Genomic DNA, 15,652 nt, shown 5'->3' on the forward strand with positions numbered 1-15,652 from the left:
AGGTCAGTCCCCGAGGCAGGGTACACCCAGGGCAGGCCAGGCCAGACCATGGCAGCCTGAAGGTGCAGCCCATGGCGTTCCCTGCCCACCCAAGTGGACAGACCCAGGCGACCTCACGTCTAGGACAGAACCATCCCCCATGCAGGGAGCTGGACCCTAAGACTGAATGAGATAAAGATGAGACACACGGACTTCCCTGGTGAAGACTCTGCACTCCCAATGCAGGGAGTAAGAGTTCGATCCCTGGTCAGGGAATTAGATCCCACATGCTGCAACTAAAGGTTTGCCTGCTGCAATGCAGATCAAAAATCCTGCATGTCACAACGAAGACCCGGTGCAGCCAAATAAGTAAAGAAGCAAATATTAAAAAAAAAAAAAAAAAGAGCGAGACACAGAGGAAGGCTCAGGATGGAGGGAGGAGTCACAGCACCATTTATTGTCCAAAATAGTACACAGACCCGAGGGCCACTCGCCAAACAGGGAAAAATGAGAACAAAACACAGACTCTTTGGAGCCAAGAGAGAAGGAAAACATGGGGAGGGAACTCTCTTCCTTCCCTGGGACGTCACATGGAAGTCCAGGGACCCGCTTCCCTCCCAGGCTCCTCTGCCATGCTGAAGTGGGCCAGCTGCTCCCCAAAGAAGTACGAGGGGCAGGAGACCACCTGGCCCGAACCCCAGCTCCAGAGCCACCTGGCTGCCCTCTCATCCCCAGGCAGAGGCAGAGGACAGGTCTCAGCCCTGGCTCCTCTGGGAGCCACTGCCGGCTCTGAGAGCAGCCTCCCCAGGGCCAGGAGAGGGGATGGACTCAGTGGTGGCAGAGAGCTCTCATGAGCCCAAGGACCTCAAACGTCCTGGAGGAGCAAGGCAGGAGGATTCAGGGAGGGTGAGAGCCTTTGGGTGTCCACCTGAGTAAAGGGATGATTTGGGATCTGTGGGATTTACCCAAAAAATAATATTAAAAAAAATTTTAAGTTGGAAAGCATAAAAACAAGATGAAAATTGCCCCAACCTGTAAGGGAAAATGAACTACTCAATAAATACAGCCCACAAGGGGAGGGGGCAGGGGCAGAAACAGAGCTGAGACCCCGGCGCTAGTGCGGCCGGTAGCAATAGACACCGTACTTGCGGCTGTGTGGGTCTGGGAAGCCAAAGCTTCGGACCCCAGGCTCCAGGGTCCCACAGTTGGAACGTGGGTGAGCCACAGGGTAGCGGGCACTGCCGTCTGCCAGCCAGCCAGCATCGCAGCGGTCCAGGCCACGGAACTTCCAGGCGGCAAAGAGCTGGCCCACCTTCGCGATCTGAGCGCCGTCTTCCCGGCAGGCCTCCCTTGCCTCTGTCAGCGTCAGCTTCTCAGGGTGCTCCAGGTAGTACACCTGCCCTGTGGGATGCGGGGCATGAGGATGGAGAAGCGGAGGGTGCAGCCAGAGAGGGCCTGGGGCAAAGCCAGCCCATGCAGACCCCACCACCCAGCCCCCAAAGACCTGTTAACTCTCTGCGCTTAGGGAGCTGCCACGCTATGGAGCATCTGCAGTGGAGACTGTCAGGGGCACCTTCCCAAATCTCAGCCCCTCTCCAAAAGCATCATCCCACATACTATGGGGCTGGGTTCCCCACAGTCAGATCTGTACTCTGCCCCAGCCTTTCCTAATTTTACTCTAGGAGGGCGCCCCACCTCTGCTGGACCAATCAAGAGTCTCTCATCTGCTCAGCCATTTACCGAGCACCTACTATGTCCCAAGCTGGGATATGGCACTGAATCAATTTGTTTTTATTCATGTATCTTCCCATGAAATGAGCTCCTTTGTGAGGGCAGACTGTGTTTTCTGTGTCTATGATGACCCAGCACCTAGTAGGCACTCAGGGAATTTTGGGTGAATGACTAAACTGATGATCGGTGTGAAGCAGCAGCATCAAGGCACTCAGTTGGACAGGGCTTCAGCTGGAAGCACCAGCAGGGTGGGCCGAGAGGACTGAAGGTCCCCCCAGACGCTGCCCTCCCACCCACAGGCCCATGCGTGGCCAGTCGACTCACCCCTGAGGGCAACAGCGAAGCAGAAGACGTCGTAGCGGTGCAGGCGGTGGTGGCGCGGGCCGTAGCTGCGCACGCCGGGGGCCAGGCCCGGGCCTCCACAGGGGTGCCGGGCCTGCGTGATGGGGTACTGCACCGAGGCGTCCTGCAGCCAGCCTGCGTTGCACCAGTCCAGGCCCTCCTCCCAGGCCCGGAACAGCTGCTCGAAGGAGGCCACCACCGCATCCTGCTCCTCGCAGGCCTGCTGGGCTTCGTGGAAGTTGAACTTGTAGCGCCCTTGGGGGTGCTGGTAAGGAAAGACCACACCTGGGGAGGGCGGAAAAGCGGGCTTGAATGGGTGGGCAGGGCCCGGCGATGGGAGACCCACCTCCACTGAGACAGAGGCTTCCCTCAACACACACACACACACACACAGTCCCTCAGTAAAGCTCTACAAACCTGTCATCTCCTGTCCACTGTCCAAGTCCAACGCAGAACCAGTATCTGCTTTACATCTCCCTCCCAGAGCTAGACAGGCATACAGCAGCTCTCAGAAATCTACTAACTTGTTAAAGGAATGAATGAGTCAGTCAAATAATATCCCCAATTACAGAACAGGATTAATACCTAATCCACAGGGCTGTTCCAAGAACCCCAGTGCTATGCCTACCAAGTCACTCAGTTGACTCTTTGTGACCCCACGGGCTGGAGCCCGCTGGGCTCCTGCCTATTCTTCCAGGCAAGAATCCTGGAGTGAGCTGCCATTTCCATCTCTAGGGGACCTTCTCGACCCAGGGATTGAACCTTCATCCCCTACGTCTCCTACATTGCAGGAGGATTCTTTACCACTGAGCCACTGAGGAAGCCCACGGTCTCAATTCAGATGTTTAAATCCTAATGCCCAGGAATTCCCCCTGGCGGTCCAGTGGTTAGCAAATGGTGCTTTCACTGCCAGGGCTCAAGATCAATCCCTGGTCAGGGGACTAAGATCCTGCAAGTCTCACAGCGCAGCTAAATAAATAAATCCTAATGCCCAATATGATGGTATCAGGAGATGGCGCTTTTGGGAGATGATTAGGTCATGAGGGTGGAGTCTTGGTTTTAGTACCCTTAAAAAAGTCACCCTAGAGAGTTCCCCCCAAGCCCCTTCCACCGTTGTGAGGACACAGAAGTCTGCGACCTGGCACCCTGGTGTGGGACTTCCAGCCTCTAGAACTATGTGAAATGAATTGCTGTTGTTCAGAGGTCCCCAAGGCTGTGTTGGTTACTGCAGCCTGAAGTGAGACACCAGTGAGGAGGTGCTGCCACCTACAGGAGATAGGCATTGTTGGGCTCTGACTCAGCCCCTGAGACCTCATCGTCTATGTTAACATTAATATGGAAGCTTCAGAGGAGGATGCAAGAAATGTCCCCCATGTGACAGACAACTTTCACAGGACAAGGAAAGAAGACAGTGAAAGTGTTAGTGACTCAGTCATGTCTGACTGTGACCCTGTGGACGGTAGCCTGCCAGGGTCCTCTGTCCATGGGATTCTCCAGGCAAGAATATGGGAGTGGGATTGCCATTTCCTTCTCCAGGGGATCTTCCCCACCCAGGAATCAAACCGGGGTCTCCCACATTGCAGGCAAATTCTTTACCACCTGAGCCATGAGGGAAGCTCCAGGGGAAGAGGAGGGGTGGAAAAAGGTCTTATTAAAGGAGGCTCGAGGTCAGGGAGGTCCTGAGCAGGTGGCTTCCCTTTCTGGTGCCACGGTCTGGGAGGTGCCACAGGCTCCCTCAAAATTCCATGTTTGAAACTTGACTGTAATAAAAAATGTTAACTCCCCTGGACTCAGTCTCTACCAAGTCAGATGAAACCTTAAGGAGAAGGGGTGTCCCTAGGGCCTGGGGCTGGCGCTGTTCAAAGGCAGGGCCTGGAGTGAGGGTTCCCTGGATTGGGACTGACACAAACGCATTGTGTGATACACACACTATTACATATAAAACAGAAATCTAATGAGAGCCTGCCGTGCAGCATGGGGAACTCGACTCAGGGCTCTGCGGTGACCTAAAGGGGAAGCAAATCTAAAACAGAGAGGATACATGAATACGTACGGCTGATTCCCTCTTCTGTGCAGCAAAAAAACAGCACAACATTGTAAAGACACTGTACTCCAATAAAAATTAATAAAAAGGAAATAAAAGTGTACCCCCAAAAAAGTGAGGACTCCCTGCTTCTCTAGGCTGCCCCCGTGGTCCCCAGACAACTGGCTCTGACCGGCTCGCACACATCCTACACCATACCCAACATCAGGGACAAGGAACATGGCCCCTCTGGGCCACCATCTAAGCCCCATGGACTGGGCAGGTGGCTGCTGGTGGCAAGGTCCACCTCTGATTGACAAGCCCTTGAGCCACATTCTATCCTCATCTCCTCAAAGGAGGTGAAAGAGGAACTACCCTTATTCTTCATTTCACACGTGAGAGGACTGGAGCTCTGGGGGAAGGCACTGATCTGGAGTGCCACAACTAGGACGGGGCAGACATGGAGTCAGATCAGCCTTCCCTCTATACCCTCCCGGCAGCATCCCTAACAGGCAGGAGAGGCCTGAGGACACACAGCCCCAGCCTAGGGTCAGAGAAGGCAGAAGTCATGTGGAGACCACAGCTGGCAGCTTTAGACAGCACTGCTTGGTTTATTTTTTGTTTGTTTGTTTGTTTTTAGTTAGGCGATTTCTACATAAAAATCCAGAGGTTTCACACATGAATAAAGCTTCTCTTATCAAATCAGAAAATCTGGCTGCAGGGACTTTCCTGGTGGTCCAGTGGTAAAGAATCTGTCTTGCAATGCAGGAAACGTAGGTTTGATCCCTGGGTGCGGAACTAAGATCCCACATTACTTGGTGCAACTAAGCCCAACTGCTCTAGAGCCCGTGCACCACGACAAAGACCACCTGCATTGCAACTAAGACCCAATGCAGTCAAATAAGTAAATATTTGAAAGAAAGAAAGAAAACTGGGCTGCACTGGGCTTGCTTCTGGTGTAGCATCATCAGCTGGGCCTGAGTAGGAGGGCTCAGGAGTGGCCCCCGTCCCCACCACTCCTGATCACCCACCCTGGGCTGCCTCATTTGTGTCTCCTGCCAACCCTGTGTGAATCTCAGCTCTGACTCAATGAGCTGTGTCACCAGCTCCTGTCTTGCTCTCTCTGAATAGGACGTGAGCAAGAGGGAGCAGAGAGCAGAGGATTCTGGAGTCTGACTGCCTGGGGTCAAACCCCTCCTCAGCCATGTATGAGCTGTGTGACCTTAGGTAAGTGACTTGACCTCTCTGTGCCTCGGTTTTCTCATCCATAAGTTGTGGGTGAGAATAACAGGAGCTTCCTCATGGGGTTGTTCTGAGGATTAAATGCTTTATCTGCCAGAAGCACAGAGGTCTAGATGCTTTCTCAGGCCTTCTCCCCACAGCCCCCAGGACCCAGCCACGGTCAGGGTCTCACCCCGAAGCTCCAACTCTACCAGGCCGCTCTCATCCTCCAGCCCATCGATGACCTCGCAGCGGTAGCGCCCATAGTCCTCCAGCCGCAGGTCCCGGATCTCCAGCGACACTTCCCGCGCTCTGTCCTGTCGCAGGTGCACCCGGCCTCGGTAATCCCCAAAGGTGCGCTGTCTCAGCCCAATGGCCACCAGCACGTCCTGCTCCGGGACCCCATTCTCCGACAGCTTCCACCATTTGATGCGCACGGGCCGTGGAGAGGCCAGGGCTGGCTCGTAGTGGTAGCGGCAGGGCAGGGTCACGTTGGCACCTCGGTGGGAGAACAGGGTCTCCTCTGGCGTCTCTACCACCAGCTTCACTCCATTGAAGATGCCTGAGGGGAGAGGCGGGGTGCAGATGGGGACCTCTGGCGGCACATCGGTAGTCCTGCAGGGGCCACCCCCTCCCTCACCCTCACCCCCAGCTCCCGCCAGGCTCAGGAGTTCTAGATTGCACCACCCCTGTACCCACACACTCTGCAATGTGACTTCACAACTCCTTCCTTCAGGAGGTGACTCTATGAACCACCCCCAGTCCCTGAAATCCTTGCTGGCCCTGCCACTTGCTTTGACCAAATGAACGCGGGGGAAGTGAGGGTTCTGAGGTGCTTGTTCGGAGCTGAGGCTCCAGGGGGCCCTGCTGAGGCCTCTCTTTCTCTCAGAATCTTGCCAACCACCATCGGAACAAGGCCTGGGCTCCCCTGTAGGGTGAGAACACGCAGACAGCAGAGACAAGCCCTCCCAGCTGAGGCCATCCTAGACCCACCAGCCCCCAGCTGACCTGCCCGCCCACTGCAGGCACAATCAATTAAGTGAGCACAGCCAAGAAAGGAAAGACGGAGTCCAGCCCAAAACGCTGGCCCATGAAACCATGAGCAAAGTACATGGCTGTTGTCTTAAACCACTAGGTTTGTTAGGCAGAAGATGAGAGCTGGTAGACTTCCCTGATGGTCCATGGATGGCAGATAGAAGTTGCTTGTGTAGCACAGGGAGGCTACCTCTGGTGCTCTGTGAGGACCTGGAGGGATGGGATGCGGAGAGGGGAGGGAAGCTAGAGACAGAGGGGATGTGTGTATAATGATGGCTGATTTGCGTTGTATAGCAGAAACCAATACAACACTGTAAAAATGTTTTGTTGTTATTGAGTCACTCAGTCATGTCCAACTCTTCATGACCCCATGAACAGCAGCACACCAGACTTCCCTGTCCTTCACTTTTTAAATATCTTTAAATTTTTTAAATGGGGGGAAAAAAGAATCCACACTTTCAATGCGGTGGCAGTTGGGGGAGGAGGGTTTGATCCCTGGTCGGGGAACTAAGATGCCACGTGGTTCAGCTAAAAAAAAAAAAAGAAAGAAAAGCAAAAGGCAAATTGGTGTAGCTGGCAGCAAGAGCACCTCAGAAGGGAGGGTGGGGGGGACTCAGATCATCAGAGTCTCCTTCTCTAACACACTGGTCACAGAAGAGCACAGCCTGCCCTTCACTCTGGCCAGCTGTCCACCACGACTCTTCCCAAACACCTAGAGACACAGGTGAGACCAGGCCAGGACTCACAGAGGAGACTGCAGTCAGGCTCAGGGGGACAAATAAACACCAGGCCTAACATGCGCCACAAGAACCAGATTTATGGCTAAGGCTGGCCCATCTCTCACTGGAGTCTTCCTATCGGGGCCTCATGGTCTCACGGCCTTAGGTCTGGACTTCAGACCTTAGAGGTACACAGCCTGAGGGCAGGGGGTAACCTCAGGAGTAAACAAGGGATAGACAGGGAGGCTCCCTGTAGAGAATCTCATGCTGAAAAACAGCCATACCTAACGACTCCTTGCCTATGTCCAAGTTTCTATGAGGCTCATGTGACCTAACAAATGATGCATAGTAGGTGCGTAAAGCTGCTGATAAAAAGTCACCTGGCTTTTCCAGTAACTGGCCTGAAGTGACCTCTAAAAATGGTTTGCTATTCCCTTGACCCAGAAAACTGCACAAAATCAAGAGGTTCAAATTTTCATGTTCACTTTAAGAACACTGCTTCCCTGGTGGCTCAGCTGGTAAAGAAGATTCTTGGGTCGGGAAGATCCTCTGGAGAAGGGATAGGCTACCCATCCAGTATTCTTGGGCTTCCCTTGTGGCTCAGCTGGTAAAGAATCTGCCTGCAATGCGGGAGACCTGGGTTCGATCCTTGGGTTGGGAAGATCCCCTGGAAAAGGGAAAGGCTACCCACTGCAGTATTCTGACCTGGAGAATTCCATGGACTGTATAGTCCATGGGGTCGCAAAAGTTGGTCAGATACGACTAAGCGACATTCAGTTTCTTTTAAGAACACTCATGAAACCACCCAGGCCATGAAGGGTATGCATACCCGGAAAGCCACCAAGTATCTGAAAGATGTCACTTTAAAGATATTGTGTGCCATTCTGTCATTACAATGGTGTTGAGAGGTGTTCCCAGGCCAAACAGTGGGGCTGGATGCAGGGTTGGTGGCCCAACAAGGGTGCTGAATTTTTATTGCACATGCTCAGAAATGCAGAGAGTGATTCCAGACTTCAGAGCTTAGATGTAGATTCTCTGGTCATGGAGCATGTCCACGTGAAAAAGCCCCTAAAGATGTGGGACAGGACTTACAGAGCTCAGGGTTGGATCAACCCATACCTAAGCTCCCCTGCCACATGTAGATGATCCTTATTGAAAAGGGTCAGATTATTCCTAAACCAGAAGAGAAGGCTGCACAGAAGAAAAAGATATCCCAAAAGAAACCAAAAAAACAATAATTTATGGCCCCAGGACTTCCCTGGTGGTTCATGGCTAAGACTTCACACTCCCAATGCAGGAGGCCTGGGTTCAATCCCTGGTCAGGGAACTAGATCCCACATGCCTTAACTAAAGATCCCAAAGTGTCACAACTAAGACCCAGCACAGCCAAATAAATAAATAAATATTAAAAAAGAAACATACTGCCTGGGGAAGAAATGCCACAAAAAAATAAATGCAAATAAAAGTTAAAAAAAAAAAAAAAAAAGTCACCTGCCCAAAGCCACATAGGTAGTAGGTGGCAAAATGGAGAGTCAAACCTATCTCCCTAACTCCAAACCCCTTTTCCACTGGGAAGACCTGGGGAAGTCACGTTTAAGCGGAAATTTGAAAAATTGGCAGGACTTTGGGGAAAGTATAAAAAGCAAAATTGACCATGCTACAATGCATTCAGCTCCATACCCATGGGTTGTTGTTGGTTTAGTCGCTCAGTCGTGTCTGACTCTTGCAACCCCATGGGCTGTAGCCTACCAGGTTCCTCTTTCCGTGGGATTCTAAAGGCAAGAATGCTGGAGTGGGTTGCCATTTCCTCCTCCAGAGGATGATCAAACCCGGGTCTCCTGCATTGCGGATGGATTCTTTACTGACTGAGCCACCAGGGAAGCCCTCTATATCTGAGGGGCCAGTAGACATGGAGTAACTTTCTCACCCTTCTGCTCTTCTTAGTGACAAGGCTGGACCACTGCACGGGCCCAGATGGGAGCAGGGCTGCTGGCTTCACGCCCTGAGCCCCTACCCAACTCGGAACTTGCAGGGGCCAGGAGAGGCCTTCGTCACCTAGCCAAACCAAGAGCCGAGCTAAGAGCAGAGCCAAGAGGCCACCCACCTTCGCTGTAGCCATTGCCCAGGTTCCGGCCGTTGGCACGGTTGGAGTAGTAGAAGCCGTTGTAGAAAGGCAGGCCGGAGACACAGCCCAGCAGGAGCAGTGGGATCGGGAGCCGCAGGCCCATGGCGTCACGCGCCGGGCAGCGCCAGGGTGTCCAGGCAAGGCTGGGGCCCGGGGCAAGCTGGGAGGAGGAGAGAAACAAGCCAGTTAGAGAAGTCTGCAGCGGGGCCCAGGGACCCACTTACTCATTTGTTCAATCAACAGGAATTTAGCAGCTTCCCTTGTGGTTCAGTGGTAAAGAATCTGCCTCCCAAGCAGGAGGCGAGGGTTCGATCCCTGGGTCGGGAAGATCCCCTGGAGTGTATGTATGTGTGTGTGTGTGTGGCTCAGATGCTAAAGAATCTGCTTGCAATGCAGGAGACCAGGGTTCAGTCCCTGGGTCGAGAAGATCCCCTGCAGTGTGTGTATGTGTGTGTGTGTGGCTCAGGTGCTAAAGAATTTGCCTGCAATGCAGGAGACCGGGGTTCAGTCCCTGGATTGGGAAGATCCCTTGGAGAAGGGAATGGCTACCCACTCCAGTATTCTTGCCTGGAGAATTCCATGGACAGAGGAGCCTGCCAGGCTGCAGTCCATAGGGTTGCAGAGTTGGTCATGACTGAATGACTGTCACTTTCCAACCTTTTTGGCACCAGGGACCTGTTTCAAGGAAGACAATTTTTCCACGGACTAGGGCAGGGTGAAGGTAGGGGTGGTGACGGTTTCAGAATGATTCAAGCACATTATGTTTATTGTGCACTTTATTTATATTATTATTACATCAGCTCCATCTCAGATGACCAGGCATTAGATCCTGGAGGTTGGGGACCCCTGTGATAGCTTTGGCATGCCAGGCACCGTTCTCGCGGCTAGACAACAGCAGTGATGAGCAAGATGAGGTCCCTGCTCTCAGAGGACTGCACCCTGCAGGCAAGATGGGCAACAGGCAAGCCAACAAATCCTAAGCAGGAATTTACTGTTGTCGTTTTTTAGTCCCTAAGTCATGTCAGATTCTTTTGTGGCGCCATGTACTGAAGGCTCCTTTCTCCATGGGATTCTCCAGGCAAGAATACTGGAGTTGATTGCCATGCCCTCCTCCAGGGATCTTCCCGGATCAGGGATCAAACCCGAGTCTTCTGCATTGGCAGGCAGATTCTTTACCACTGAGCCACCAGGGAAGCCCAAGCAGGAATTAGGAGGCAGTGAAAAGACTGCAGAAAAAATTAAGCAGGACTGTATGACAGTATCACCATTTTTCAAACTGCAAGGTTGAACTGGAAAAGTTGTGAGCAGCATTTTAAATGACATTGAAGAGACCAGACTAGTAGAAAATATCAGGGGCATTCATGGTCAGTGAGGATTAGTCCTGCACTGCAAAGCTTTTGTTTCAGTCCAGAAACGACTATGGAGGTAGAGGTTAAAAAAAAAAAAATCTTTTTAATGCTACGCTAGAATACTTCTGGGGGGCTCTTCCAGTTTAACTGGACACTCAAATAAAATAGGCAGCTGGCCCAAGGGCTACAGATTGTTGATTCAATTTTTTTGTATTGCATCAAAATATTATGTCTTGATTATTGAGATTTTTGGTATGCACACTCCCCTCCCTTAAATTTTCACATGAGGGGACTTCCCTGGTGGTCCAGTGGTTAAGACTTTACCTTCCAATGTTGGGGATGTGGGTTTGATCCCTAGTCGGGAAGCTGGGATCCCACATGTCTGGTAGTCAAGAAAACCAAGACATAAAATAGAAGTAATGTTGTAACAAGTTCAGTAGAGACTTTAAAAATGGTCCACATTGAAAAAAAAATTTGCACAGGAGCCTAGTGCCCCACATACCTCCCCCTCATTCCTGCCCTGCTTGTCCATTTACTGAAAGTACCGTGTGTGTGCTCAGTTACTTCAATTGGGTCCAAATCTTTGCAACCCCTGGACTGTAGTCTGTCAGGTTCCTCTATCCATGGGATTCTCCAGACAAGAATATTGGAGTGGGTTGCCATTTCCTTCTCCAAGGGATCTTCCCAACCCAGGGATCGAACCCACCATCTCCCGTGGCTCCTGCAATGGCAGGTAGTTTCTTTACCACTGAGCCATCATTAGAGAGTCTTTATTGGAAACATCCAGGATGAATTCTGCTTCCTTCCAAGGCTCTGGCTGAAACAGGGGAGAGGAGGACAGAAGGACCAGTGTCTAGATGCCCTTGGGTGTCAGACTCAGCAGCCTGTCCTTTGTCCCCAAGGCCCTGGGGTGCTAGTAGTGGCTTTAGGCAGAGGAGCCACAGGATCAGACCTACATGTTAAAAACATCCCTCCAGCGGCTGAGTGGAAAGCGGACTCTGGGGCAGCAAGACCAGAGTTGACAGCAGGCATTTGGAAGTATGAGTACAATCATCAGGCAGCAACGTGGAAAGTGCACAAGGTATAATTTAGGGTAGAAAAAGCAGAACACAGACTTGCCACTCTGCTGTGATTCTAAGTGTGTGACCCTAAGAATGCCTGTGTACAGAAACCAGAAGGGGAGGAACAGCAAAACCAGAGAAAGGGAGAGCAAGCGAGGGGAAGAAAGAAAAGCATTGGCCTGTAAAGGTGGTGGAATTGTGGAGGAAACATTCTTGTTTTCAGAACAGTTAGGAGCTCTTACTGGAGAAGAAGCAATGCTGTGAAGGAAGTTGAAGGGTAGAATCCACTGTGCCCTTAGACCTCTTTGCAGGGAGCCCAAGGCCCAGACTTGCCCTGTGTGCTGTGCATGACAGGACACTGTGAGCCTCGCTTCTTATCCAAGAGGAATCCCCAGGTGACATCCACAAAGCCTCTTGGTGACTTGGATCTAAGCAGCCTAAGCACAAACAGGAGTTTCCCAGGTGGCTCAGTGGTAAAGAATTCACCTGCCAATGCAGGAGATGCCAGAGACACAGGTGTGATCCCTGGGTCTAGACGGTCTAGAAAATCACCAAGAGGAGGGCATGGCAACCCACTCCAGTATTCTTGCCTGGGAAATCCCCATGGACAGAGGAGCCTGGTGGGCTACAGTCCACAGGGTTGCAAAAGAGTCAGACAGGACTGAACAACTCAACATCTCAAAACACATGCAACTTTGTAACCAAAGCACTAACAGAAACAAGAGCAATCCAGAAACAAGAAAAAAAAAAAAAAACAGCATGTCAATCCCCAGCTTTGCAGCTTTCACCCACCACTGGGGCAAACATTTCTTCCATCAGGATGTGGGTTCTTAGGGGCACTGGATTCCAAAAGATACTAGGTTTACCAAAATTAAAAGTCTGACCCAGGGTAAAGCCATCTTCTTAAATGTTTTATTTTGTTTTTTAATACAGAGGAAATGTCTTTGCAACTTCTTCAGCTGTTGTTGCCCACTTTTTTTTGGCTGTGCTGGGTCTCTTTCCATTGGGCAGGCTTTTCTCTAGCTGTGGCACACAGGCGCTTCTCTAGTTGCAGCGGGTGGGCTTACTAGTTGTGATGCACAGACTTCTCTAGTTGTGGGCTTCTCTAGTGGCTGCTCGAAGGCTTAGTTGCCCTGAAGTAGTGCTAGTTGCTGTCATGTCCGGCTCTTTGTGACCCCATGGACTGCAGGTTCCTCTGTCCATGGGATTCCCCAGGCAAGAATACTGAAGTGGGTTGACATTTCCTTCTCCAGGGGATCTTCTGGACCCAAGGGTCAACCCGGGTCACCTGCATTGCAGGCGGATTCTTTACCATCTGAGCAGTATTCTGGCCAGGAGAATTTCACGGCCCTGAGGTATGTGGGATGTAATTCCTCAAGGAGGGATCGAACCTGCATCCTCTGCATTGGAAGGTGGATTCCTAACCACTGGATCACCGGGGAAGTCCCTGGTTTCTACTTTTATCAGAAAACTTTATGCTAAGTTCTGTTCAGCGGCTAAACCAGCAGTACAGCGCTCCTGCCTCACCACATCTCGCATCCTTCAGATGGGATGGCAAGAGTTTGGATACTAAGAGTTTGGGGAATCTGGACAGGGAAGGATGCTGTCTATTCGGTTCTTGAGTGCTGGACAGTGAGTAGCAAGCATTCGAATAGTGAGGGACATCAGTAAGAAAGGCACTTTCTGCAGGACTGACAGCATTTATCTTAAGGAATTCACACACTGCTGAGGTTTGCTCTTTAATAGTGAAGAAATCTTGTTTTGGTCACTTTAATACATTAGTGAGCTGGGGGGGAGGAGTGGGGGGGGGGGGGCGGAATCACCACCAGACCAAAGCCATTCCATGTCATACCGACGTTGCTCCCCCAGGGTTCTTACCAGCCGTGCACGAGGTAAATTCACGGTTCAGAAACTAAGCCCTGAGCCAAAACAGCTCTTAGTTTCCGGTCTGGGGGTGATTTTTTTTCCCTCAGCTCACTAAAGTATTGGAGTGACCAAAACAAGATGTGTGGATTTCCTGATTCCTGACGACCCATTCTTTGCTTTACCCAGCCACCACGTGCCTTAGGACCCTCCGCACATCAGAATAAGCTGAACCTTGACTTGTTAGAGTACCCCGACTGCACCACCGGGCAGAACACGTCTCCCTACCACCAGCAGAGGGCAGCCTTGCCCTCCAGGTCTCCATCATTCAGCTCCCGGAGAGGAATTTGACTTCGGTGCCCCAAGCCCTTTGAAACCTGCGGTTCCCGGAAAGTAGAAGTCCGGAGGTGTTTCCTACCAGCATTCCCAGCCCGCTGGCCCGTGCAGGGCTGTGGGAGAGGGGCCAGGGCGCCTCTCGGCCACCTCCTCCTGCGGCAGAAGGCAAAAGGCCCTCCAGAGGTCAGCGCTGGGAGTCAAGGTCCAGACCGGGTCACAGGCTGCTGAAGGCCACCCAGCGAGTTGGTGACAGAGCTCGGTCCAAGTGTCCGGTGCTGTCGTTTTTTTTCCCCCTGGCTGCTCAGGAGCTCTAAATTCCTCCCTAAAGGATCCCATCTCCCACCCAGGACTTTACTCTCCGCGCGCTCCGGGTGTTCCCTAAGTTAGAAACCCCACTGAACCCAGGCCTGAAACCCACGAGCATCCATTGCGTTTGCCCTGAGAGGGCCAGAGCAGGCCAGCAGAGGACCACCCGCCCGCTGCCTCAGGAGGTGTCCCCAGCCCCTCGCAGTGTTCCCGACCCCCGACCCCGCTCCCGCCCCGAACAGATGAGCACCCAAAAGATGCCCCGAGGCAGAGCCCTGCGCCTGGGGCGCTGTGCTGGAGGCTGCGGGATAAGATGCGAAGAGACCCGGTGGGAGAGAGGAGAGCCGGGAGGTGGTCTCGGAGGCCACTGGTTTCCCTCAGAATTGGCCTCCTCGCCGACCAGGGTCTATGCACAAGGGTCCCACGCAAGCCAGCCCACGCCACGCGCTGCTCTGAACCCGCAGGCGCCCGGGGCGCCCCCGACCGGCGGCGGCGATCACAACCCAACTCGGCCCCGGCCCCACGGGGCCCGGCTCACTCCCTCTGCCCACTTCCCCACCCCTGCCCAGGAAGCGTGAGGCTGAGGAAGCGGGAAGAGAGGAATTGGTCCATAGGGCGCCCCAGGAGCCCGGCCACCCCTGAGCTACGTACCGTCCCCAGGCGGCTCCTCGACGGCTCGAGCGCTCCGGGCTGTGGGGCTGATCTGGTCGGAGGAAGCAGGCGGACTCGGGGATCTTGAATGGCCCGAAGGGAAGCGGCTGCGGACGAACCCCCGCTCTCCCGCCGGGCCAGCCCCTTAAAGGAACACACGCCCCTTTCCCTCCCTTGGGCTGGCCCCAAACGGAGGAGGTGCGACAGATTTGGGCGGCCTCCAGACTTCCCTGGAGACCACCCCATACCGACTGGAGACCACCCCAGCCTGCAGAGCATCTGGCAGGCCGCGCGTTGAAGGGAGTGCCCAGGAGTTGAGGCTGTCATATTTAGGGGCGTGGAAGACGAGCGTTCGTAGAGAGAGGGTCTCAGTAGAACGTCCCGGTTTACCAAAAGCAACGAGACTAAGCAGGGGGGAGCCCCCCACCTCCACACTGCGGGTGGGCTACGGCCGACTCCCACCTTCAGGTGAGGGAGGGGTGACCGTTCTCACCTGCCTTTCGCCCAGAGAAGGCAAAGGGGCGCTGACAGCCCTCCTGCCCTAGAGTTTGACCGTCAGGAAATCTACTGCGGGTAGGCTAACTCAGCATCAGGCACAGGGAGGCTGCCCCTAGTAGGTGGGGCTTGAGTGAGTAGTCCTGGGGGCGGGAAGGGGGAACACAGGATGGGCAGACGGTGCTCCCAGCAGCCTGCAGGGGCGGTCAGGCTTCTGCCTTGTCCTCCAACAGGGGTGACTCGGCTTTAGAATCCTGACCTGTCAGCACAGCTATCAGGCAGCCAGCTCCAGGGATGCCTGTTTGGACTGGGTGTTTAATTTTCCCTCCAGGCCAACGGGAGGCCTGGCCTGAAAGCCCCATTGGTTCCTCAGCAGCCAAGCATAAGGAGGTCTTTCCGCCTTGGCCAAGTGGTCA

General features: G+C 53.2%; 1 protein-coding gene across 1 annotated transcript; it reads right to left on the bottom strand.

The window, feature by feature from the left end:
• Nucleotides 1-409: 409 nt before the first annotated feature.
• HAPLN3 (hyaluronan and proteoglycan link protein 3) lies at nt 410-14,966 on the bottom strand. The gene is made up of 5 exons (XM_061159602.1): nt 14,742-14,966; nt 9,155-9,335; nt 5,490-5,858; nt 2,035-2,337; nt 410-1,380 (listed from the first exon to the last, which is right to left on the bottom strand). The coding sequence occupies exons 2-5, from the start codon at nt 9,276-9,278 to the stop codon at nt 1,094-1,096; spliced, it is 1,083 nt and encodes a 360-aa protein (XP_061015585.1). The 5' UTR covers nt 9,279-9,335; nt 14,742-14,966; the 3' UTR covers nt 410-1,093.
• Between the last annotated feature and the right edge of the window lie 686 nt (nt 14,967-15,652).

The sequence above is a fragment of the Dama dama genome, chromosome 13 (assembly GCF_033118175.1).
Source record: "Dama dama isolate Ldn47 chromosome 13, ASM3311817v1, whole genome shotgun sequence".
In the NCBI taxonomy this organism is placed as follows: Eukaryota; Metazoa; Chordata; class Mammalia; order Artiodactyla; family Cervidae; genus Dama; species Dama dama.

Coding starts and splice junctions, on each gene's coding strand:
- HAPLN3 (XM_061159602.1), bottom strand. CDS start 9,278: ATGGGCCTGCGGCTCCCGATCCCACTGCTCCTGCTGGGCTGTGTCTCC. Junction 5,859..9,154: donor GGGCAATGGCTACAGCGAAG/GTGGGTGGCCTC, acceptor CTCTCCCCTCAG/GCATCTTCAATGGAGTGAAG. Junction 1,381..2,034: donor CTTCGCTGTTGCCCTCAGGG/GTGAGTCGACTG, acceptor CGCATCCCACAG/GGCAGGTGTACTACCTGGAG.